The sequence below is a fragment of the Oryzias melastigma genome, linkage group LG17 (genome assembly GCF_002922805.2).
Source record: "Oryzias melastigma strain HK-1 linkage group LG17, ASM292280v2, whole genome shotgun sequence".
NCBI lineage: Eukaryota > Metazoa > Chordata > Actinopteri > Beloniformes > Adrianichthyidae > Oryzias > Oryzias melastigma.
The window spans coordinates 28,278,228-28,287,342 of record NC_050528.1 but is presented as its reverse complement, the minus strand read 5'-3'; the positions used below and the strand labels follow the sequence as shown (position 1 = coordinate 28,287,342).

General features: G+C 36.6%; 2 protein-coding genes across 2 annotated transcripts in view; one reads left to right on the top strand and one right to left on the bottom strand.

Annotated features, from left to right (window-relative positions):
* The window catches only part of acss2l (acyl-CoA synthetase short chain family member 2 like), an 18,581-nt gene extending 14,457 nt beyond the window's left edge, over positions 1–4,124 (bottom strand). Inside the window, exons 1-4 of the mRNA XM_024280960.2 lie at positions 3,852–4,124; positions 3,571–3,766; positions 1,094–1,185; positions 643–746 (exon numbers count right to left, since the gene is read on the bottom strand). Coding sequence (XP_024136728.1) covers positions 643–746; positions 1,094–1,185; positions 3,571–3,766; positions 3,852–3,975 — 516 coding nt within the window. The 5' untranslated portion in view covers positions 3,976–4,124. The remainder of the gene's footprint in view (positions 1–642; positions 747–1,093; positions 1,186–3,570; positions 3,767–3,851) is intronic.
* An 855-nt stretch (positions 4,125–4,979) lies between these two features.
* The window catches only part of ndufv2 (NADH:ubiquinone oxidoreductase core subunit V2), a 7,237-nt gene continuing 3,101 nt past the window's right edge, over positions 4,980–9,115 (top strand). Inside the window, exons 1-6 of the mRNA XM_024281025.2 lie at positions 4,980–5,148; positions 6,106–6,168; positions 7,079–7,141; positions 7,382–7,498; positions 7,857–8,025; positions 8,350–8,459. Coding sequence (XP_024136793.1) covers positions 5,107–5,148; positions 6,106–6,168; positions 7,079–7,141; positions 7,382–7,498; positions 7,857–8,025; positions 8,350–8,459 — 564 coding nt within the window. The 5' untranslated portion in view covers positions 4,980–5,106. The remainder of the gene's footprint in view (positions 5,149–6,105; positions 6,169–7,078; positions 7,142–7,381; positions 7,499–7,856; positions 8,026–8,349; positions 8,460–9,115) is intronic.

Sequence of the window (9,115 nt, the reverse complement as noted above, 5' to 3'; positions counted from 1 at the left end):
CTTTGACACATGTGAGATAAACATTTATTGAACTTTCAATATTTTACTCTCCATGAAAGTATATTTTGTCAAAATTATTAAAGTTAAAAATAAGCGGAAGATAACATCAAAATGATCTGGAGGGTCGGATATAAACACCCGAAAGGGCCAGGTTCGGCCCCGGACCTTGACTTTGACACATGTGCCCTAAAGGCTTTAAAATGGGGAAAACATTCTACAAGCAGCAAAAATGGGGTCGTTTACGTTTAAGATCAGGTCTTTGCTGCCCTCAGAGCTCCTGCACTGCAGAGACTGCAGATATTTTTAACACGGCTGCTGACCTTTGCATGGAAGAGGAAGGTTAGATATCTAAAACAGTGCAGGGCTGATTGTGTTGACAGGCTGCTCTCAGCCTGCAAAATTCTGACCAACATAGTGAGTACAGGTGCTGTCAATTCTGGGTTCACACAGGCGACAGCTGATAAGTGCTGGAGCGAGGCAGTCTGCGCTAACGGACGCAAGAGTCAGGTTCAGCTGTAAAACGAGGTCAGAACATCGAACACAAACAAGCTGCACGCAGAAAAACACGAGTTTGTGCCACTTAAGGAGGAGCAGCAAACAGGAGAAAAAACCTGGTAGTAAGGGGTTCTTAATGACTCTTACCACGATGGAGTGAACAGCTCCTATCCTGGCACAGGCCAACATGGTGTAGATGAGTTCTGGGATCATGGGAAGGTAGATGGAAACCCGGTCTCCCTTTTTCACACCTTAAAACACAAGTAGGGTTGACACCTGAGGGGTTGTCTGTGACGCTTAAACTTTTCAATAGTTAACACAATAATTCCAGTGGATTTTGAAGGCGAAAAGCGGCTCTCGCCGCTTTTCGCCTTCAAAATCTACTGGAATTATTGGGTTAGCAGTTAAAAAAATCACAGTAAATCAAAGAACATGAACACTGAGGCTCTGGTGTTGACTAAAGTTTAGCTAATTTGTCCTTTTCTTTCCTCTCTCCTTTAATTTTTAACATTCAAGTGTGTTTGCTCATATTTTTTGCTTGATAAAAAGTTAAAATGTAATGCAACTCTGATGCTTGTGTGGACTTTTAGATTCTCACCCATTTTCTTGAGCACGTTTGCACAGCGGCAGACACGGCTCAGCAGCTGCTGGTAGGTGATGGTCAGATGATGCTCTGGAGAGTTCCCCTCCCTGAAAGACAACCATTAACCACCCGGTTTAGAGAATGGACTCAGGAATATTCCTGGAAAACGGTCTTTGAACAAAGAAGTCGTCAAAACAGACACAACTGCCAAATGACATGGGAGAGATCAACCACCAGACACAGATCCTTTGGCTTTTTTGTGAGATTTTGAATGAAGCATCTGTAGTGAGAAAAAGGTCAACTTGCAAACATCTAAAAAATTATAAGTAAAAAAAAAATCCAGCTTTTGAAAAAGCATTTTTTGACCCAAAATAACAATCCTGTTCAGACTCTAAAATCTAGTGCTTATTGATATCAGCATTGTCACTTTTGAACTGCTGTAACTCTGTCATAAATTATTTCATAATTCTCTAAAAGAGGGACATTTGGCCTAGTTTTGACCGACCAAAACCAAACAAGAGCCACAAAGTCATTGTTTAGAAAAATGCACTTCTTCTATGTTTTTGTTGCCATTTATTTCTATAAAGCACATGTGTCAAAGTCAAGGCCCGGGGGCCGAATTCGGCCCCCTGGGTAATTATATCCGGCCCTCCAGATCAGTTTATTTTATTGTTATTAATTATCAGTTATCTTGCAAGATTTCTTACTTGTATAATTTTGACAAAATATATTTTTTGTGGAGATTAGAATATTGAAAGTTATTTAAGGTGGATTTATTCTGGAATAATATTCCTGCCTGTTTTTATTCATAATTAAATTAAAAAGTTACTGTTTTAAAGTTTTAAAAAATGGCATTCTGCTAGCTTTTTGGACTATTTTGGCATTTACTAAGATTTGTTTAGGCTATTTTGGAGTTTAGTTAATATTTCAGCTACATGCTAGCTATTTATGCTAATTTTGGCTTTTTATTTTTAGCTTTTTAGGCTGTTTTGAAGTTCAGCTAACATTTCAGCTGCATGCTAGCTGTTTTGGCTAATTTAGGCTTTTTTATTTGTTGTTCAGTCTGTTTTGGAATTTAGCTAACATTTCAGCTACATGCTAGCTGTTTATACTAATTTTGGCTTTTTATTTTTAGTTTTTTAAGCTGTTTTGAAGTTTAGCTAACATTTCAGCTACATGCTAGCTGTTTTGGCTAAACTAATTTTTTTCTTTTTTTTAATTTTAGTTTTTTAGGCTAATTTGAGATTTAGCTAATATTGTAGCTGCCTATCAGCTTCAGCATTTTTAAGCTATTAACTTCAACGTTTTCATCTATCAGCTTCAGCTTTTTTAGCTATTAATTTTGGCATCTTCAGCTATGAGTAGTAGCATTTTCATTTTCAGCTGACACCATTCACACTACCATTATCACAGGTAATGCCATGTATCTCGTTCATAAATATGTTAAAAAGTTACGGTTTTAAAGTTTTAACGCTCCAGCCATTTTCTTCTTTTAACTATTAAATGTAAACATGACAAGATTGGTGTAGAATCCAGTTTTTTAAACAAATCTATATTTATTTTATTTTTATTCCTACAATAAACTACTCTTACCATAATTCTTTGGAGTTATCTAATGTGTTAAAATTCAAAGTGTAAATGAAAAACTTGATTAACTAAAATAAATTAACTATAAACATTCCATTTACTGAAATCATTAACATTGTTATTTAAAGTGAAAGAGCTACAGTAAAGGGATGAAGGAGCCGCATGTGGTTGCAGACCTCTGCTCTAAAACTACTTTTGCACTCATACATCAGGAACATAGAAATATTGGGAAAACACATTTAAAATGATGATTTGTGTATATTATTTTAGGACAAATATACTTAAAAAATAAAAGTACTGCTTTTCCATTCAACCAGTGCTGCCAGGCTGAGATTTATTCTTAATGAGCTCCGTTTTAATTGGCTTGATTTGCAAATTGAGAATAATCACTGAGAATCAGTGTTTGAGTTGATGATTTGCATTTCCACTTTTCCTTAAGATTTTTTACAAAAACATCTGCTAATCTTTTCAAATTCTACCTGAATCCCTTTATGTGAATATACAAGACTAAAAAAAAAGATTTTTACCTTATGAACAGAACTGCCAGAACTGTATTGTTTTAAAATCCTATGATGACTATCATATGACACCTCTGAGCATGACATGCTTGGGTGAAGTCTGAACTGGCAACATTACTGTTTAAATAGGGGTCATAACAACTCCCAGCTCAGGACGGTTTTTCCAGTCTGGACAGAAGGTTCAAACAGTTTTCTGTAGATGGTTACTGTAAGCGTCTGCCTCGTCTGGCTCTGAAAAATTGGAAAACAGGAAGATGAAAGCCCTGATACTCTGCAGCTACTGTTTGGCTGGTGTTGTTTTGTTAGCACAAAGTACAAAACAGTTACTGCTGACTGAAATTCTCTATTCATCATCATAACCACAGCACGGCAGGTGCTGCTTCTTACCAGTGAAAGGCAACCTTTTCCCCGAGGTTCCTGTCCTTCACATGCCTGTCCAGGACATTATAACACATGTTGGTTTTGGCTCCTTCCATACACTTGATGTATATGTTGCCTTTTGTAATGTCAAAGTTGTACTGCAGCATTGGTCCTGTGGCTGGCTTCTTCCAATAGAACTCATCAGCAACCTCCTTCCAGAAAGCTGCAACAAAACGAGTGTTTGACAGGTTAGATGTGCTACTAACCTGGAAGACACTTGTCTAAAAATGCAACCAAATTTGACCAACCTTCTGGATCCTCCAAAGACTTCCTGTAGATTTCCAGGTATGAGTTAAAATCAGGGACGTGAGCATCCCTCTGCAGATCATCAGGAGGATGAAACAACTTATCCTTAGATTCAGGAACAACCATTGTGAAGGAGCTGGTGTGGAAACGTCTGTGTCATCAGAGGAAACAGCAGAAAAACGGGGCAACCTGGAGTCACTGCTGTGTGTCTGGATCCTCCAAGGTGAAACAGGAACAAGGCCTCCTGTCCTAAAGTAGCACAATTCAGCATGCACAAAGGCCCACCCCTAATCCCTGATCTGCAGAGTCTTCCCTGGATCTGCTTAGTGTCAGGGCAGCCAATCACCTCACAGAAAAGAGCACTCCCACTTTGTGATTGGCCGAGTCTCCTCTGGCATGCTGGTCACATTATGTTTGCAGGCAAATGGGTGGTAGAGGACGAGGTGGTGTGTGGCAAAATAAATGCTGGGGATTTAGGAGGGCAGACATGGGCTTGTTTTGAGAGGGTGGGTTATGGGGAGGGGGGGGGGGGGTAGTTAAAAAAACAGAGGGAATGTATGTATTTTATATGTTAATGTGTTTGTTACTGTTTGTTTTTTTTCACCTGGTCTGCAGATTAGCTGTTAGCTGGAAGGCCTGTGGACATGGCATCAGTTGCATTATTGCAACAAAGCTTTTTTTGTCCTGTCCATTCTAAATAAATAAATAAAACAAAAATACATGCATAGGAAGAACTAGTTATTTACAAAAGAAAATGTATTGATTTTTCATGCATTTTTATGAAATTAGTTTTAAAAAGCTCATGTTTCACAGGTGAGGAATCAGAGGGTTTTTGCATGTGTTCTTTAAATCTATATTTGGACATTATCCTGATCAGGGTCAGCTTGTATCCACTTGCTATAAACAATAATAATAATAAAAGTAATAATAATACGTATTATTATTATTATTATTACAGATAGAAACAACAACAACAATAACAACAACAGCAACAATAATACTTTTTTGGCTCTTTAACATCAAAACAAGTCAAGAAAACAGAATACTTTACGTTTTATTTGGACACAATGTCAAAAAACAAATGATTGAACTATCACGGCTGTCTACAAATGTTTGCATCTGGAATCGATTCAGTTGCGCAGGCGCAGACGCGGCGTCAAACATCAGACCCTCTCAATCGAGCCAGAGAGCTTTCGTGTCGATGCCACCAGTGTCCCGTTTCTGCTAAACCGTCGGGACCAAGTTTGACGCCGCAAAATGTTCTTGTCTGCAGCTGCGCGCTCTGTTGTGTCACAGGCGGTATGTACGCGACATTTTAAATATTTAGGGGTTAGTTGCAAATCATTTTTTAGAGAAATTACAGAAAAATACCCATGACTCCTCACAAGGACATGTAGCTAAAGCGGCTAAGCTAAGCACTGTTGGATAACATTGGCATGCTAATGTAGCTTCCTGCTGTCAAGCTAAAGTGATTCGCTAACAGTCTGTTCAAAATTAGACTAACTTTGAACACTAATATCTAAATAGCAAAGAATCAATTCACACATAAAAACAATAATATCTAAATAGCAAAGAATCAATTCACACATAAAAACAATAATATCTAAATAGCAAAGAATCAATTCACACATAAAAGTATATTTTTAATCTGTATGTAACGCAGCTGAGCGATAGTTTGTGTCAACCTGGGATGCAGTTTGGAAGTTATTGAAACAAGCTTAGCTGGATATGTTCTCCAATGATGTTGACATGAAAGCAGACGTTTTATTTATTTATTTATTTAAATGTCACTGCTTTGTCCCTCATTAAAATCGTTTTCTTACTGTAAAAGTAATAACGAACATGATAAAAATGAGTTTGTGTCTCTGTACAGGGTGTTTGATACTGTATTTGTAACAACTGCGTATTAATAACATTTTGTATGATCTCAAAGTTAAAAATAAAAAATGTAGATTGAGAAAATATGCTTTTGCATCCTTAGGTGGATGTAGTGGTCTGTAGTGATTTTCTGAGTTGATCAAAACATTTATTTTTTCATATATGTAATATTGATTGAGGTTACTATATTTCAAATTATTAATGTAGAATTGGAATATATATATGTTTATCTGTGTGTATGGAAGTGCACCTACCTTGGGTTTTGAGAGAAACAATAGCTTTATTCTGTGGAGTGTAGTTTTACTTTGTCTCCTGAACTTACTTTTTTTTTTTTTTTTTTTTACCAGGAGTTTGACCTTTTCTTCTTGTGTCTTGCAGGCCAGGCAGGTCAGAAGTCTGCATCGGTCTGCTGCACGCGCTGGAGCTGGCGGCATCTTTGTGGTCAGTTTATGTTTACGCTAGCTAGACCAAAGATTTCTTTTTAAAAATTGGTGGAAAAAAAGCAAAATCTGGTGGAATTGTTGTTAAATTATACATTTATGTTATTAAAAAAGTTAGGAGTAATTCCAAGTACGACCTAGTACTATCAAATGTTAAAACAAATGATAATATCTGCTTAATTTGTCTAATAATGGCCTTTTAGACAGCTAATTTTTTTGTTACATTTCTTTATTTAACAATTTTTGGGACTGTGAATAAAAAAAATCTACAATTTAGTTTATATTATTGGTAAGTTTTTATCCCCAATGTGATGTAGATTTTAATACATTAAAGTTAAATCTAATTAAACTAAAAAATGCTCTAACATGAAATATATCAAAGAACATCACTTCCTTGTTTTTTATGTTGTAATCCCAAAAGAATTGATTTTCCAGAGTTCTCCAACTATCCAGGGAGTTACTATTAGTGAACACAACAGCAAAATGTTGTATTCATTTTCAATGAGAACGTTTTGATATTGTACAATATCTGGTGAAGAAATATGTAAAAAACAAAAAAAAATACAATTAATGAAACTCTTAGGTTGGACACATTTATCTACAAAGACCTTCACACTTTAATTAGAACTGTGTTCATTTCATTAAGAATATTTCTTGTTCACAAGGGGGCAGTGTGCCCAGAGACCCAGGTGATTGTTGCTGTGCAGCCTGGTGTCAGAATGTGTGCGCCTGGAGGATTTTCAGTTACTCTTACACTTGTTTTCATGGTTTATTTCACACTGATACATAAGCTTATTGATTAATGTGGTTGTTAAATAATTAGTAGCAGTTTTTTCTAAATGTTCCCTAAAAAATGATTAGAGTTCTAGGTTAGATTTGTATTTAATGACACTTTTTTTTGTCTTTTTTAGCACAGAGATACTCCAGACAACAATCCTGACACTCCGTTTGAGTTCACTGAACATAACAAAAAGGTGAGAAAAACACAGTTTTCACAGCTGGACTTTCCTTTTTCTTTTTTAATCCAGTAGAAATTTCTGATCATTACCTTCTGGGATTCAGCAATCATGTATGTCTAACTAGTGAAAAGGGTTTATCTTACCTTTTCTTCTTATTCTTTTTGCTTTAAACTTTGTACTATCTTAGTAGTTTCAGGCCAACACAAATTCTATGTGGTTTGTTGTCAAGAATTAGAATATTTGTCTCCTTTGCAGAGGATAGAGGCGATTCTGTCTATGTACCCTGAAGGACACAAACAAGCAGCCACGATCCCAGTCTTGGATTTGGCCCAGAGGCAACATGGATGGCTTCCTATCTCCGCAATGAACAAGGCACGGTCATTTTTCTTCAGACTCTTGTAGACGTGTACTGCTTGCTATTGTTCAGACAGCCATTCATCCTGATGGCTTGTATTGGAAAGAGCATCTTGGAGATTTTTCTCAACAAGATTTTGATGGGTGTGTCACTCAGAAAACCTAAAACCCAACAGCTGAAGTGCTACCTGCTGCACTTGCATCAATAGCAATAAAGATAATCATTTGTTTACAACTTGGGGTTTTGATACAATTCATTGATATCTACTATTTTATCATTCATCCTTTTTTTTCAACAATGTGATCTCTTTTTGCCTGCAGCACCTAGTGTTGTTTTTTTTTTTATTTTTTAGTTTGATGTGAATATTTCTTCCAGGTTGCCGAGGTTCTGGGTGTTGCACCAATGAGAGTGTATGAAGTAGCGACATTCTATACCATGTTCCTGCGTCAGCCTGTGGGAAAATACTTCATTCAGATCTGCACAACAACACCATGCATGCTCTGCAACTCGGACAGTATTCTGGAAGCCATCCAAAACAAACTGGGTAAGAGGGTAATTTTCCATTTTATGCTGAGAAACCAATGAAGAGATGAAGACACAGATGATGACAAAGTCTCTTTATTGTGCAAATTGGAGATAAACACAGAAAAAACATGTAAATATACAGTTGTCAGTGGTTTTCAAACAGTATTTAACTACAGCAGCAAACAAGAACATGAAAAAAGATTTGTATCTTAATTACTAGAATGTTTTCTTTTTTGTGTTGTCATATTGTGACTGTTATAGTTGTAGCTGTTAAATATCCGGCAGTCTTGCTTAAAGGATAATCGTAATAACTTGTCAGGTAATAAGCTGGACGTCTCCACAGGTATCAAGGTTGGAGAGACGACTCCAGACAAGATGTTCACTCTAATAGAGGTGGAATGCCTGGGTGCTTGTGTAAATGCTCCAATGGTCCAGATCAATGACAACTATTATGTAAGTTCTTGACTTCCCTGGCTTCTTCCTCTCACCATAACTTCATTTACTAAATTGAATTCAAACTTAAAATAAGTTTAAAAGAAAGTTTGCAGAAAATGAGCTTCATTTCATTAAGTATCCTGCTATTCCATTTAATAACAATGCTGTCCCTGCTGATGTAAACAAACATTTGAAAGAAGTAAACTATAGTCTTCTCCATCATCAAAGGAGCTGTCACCTTTTAGGTTGGCGATACAGCTGACTTTTACCTAAATTACCTATTTCCTATCCAACCTATAATCTCAAACCCACAGCCTGTATCAGGCTGCTGAGCAGGAATGAATGTCAGACCCCTTTAGAAAAATAACAAATGAATATTCTAGTTCCTACAGTGCAATCTCACTTGAATTACTGGGATTTAAAATAAGTTAACTAAAGAAAGATGCATCAGATTCACTCAGGAAAACTTCCAAGGATTATTGTTTAGCTTGTTGAACTGCTCTGTTAAGTCAAAGAAGACAGGAGTCTGAACATGGAGGTGAACAGGAAACCATCTCACTCTCACCAGGATCTCTATGACTCTCACCAGTCACTTCAGTAACCCAGGAGTAATCAGAACATTACCTATAGGTAATGTTCTGATGTCATCAGTGTTGTTGCTATAGCAACAACAC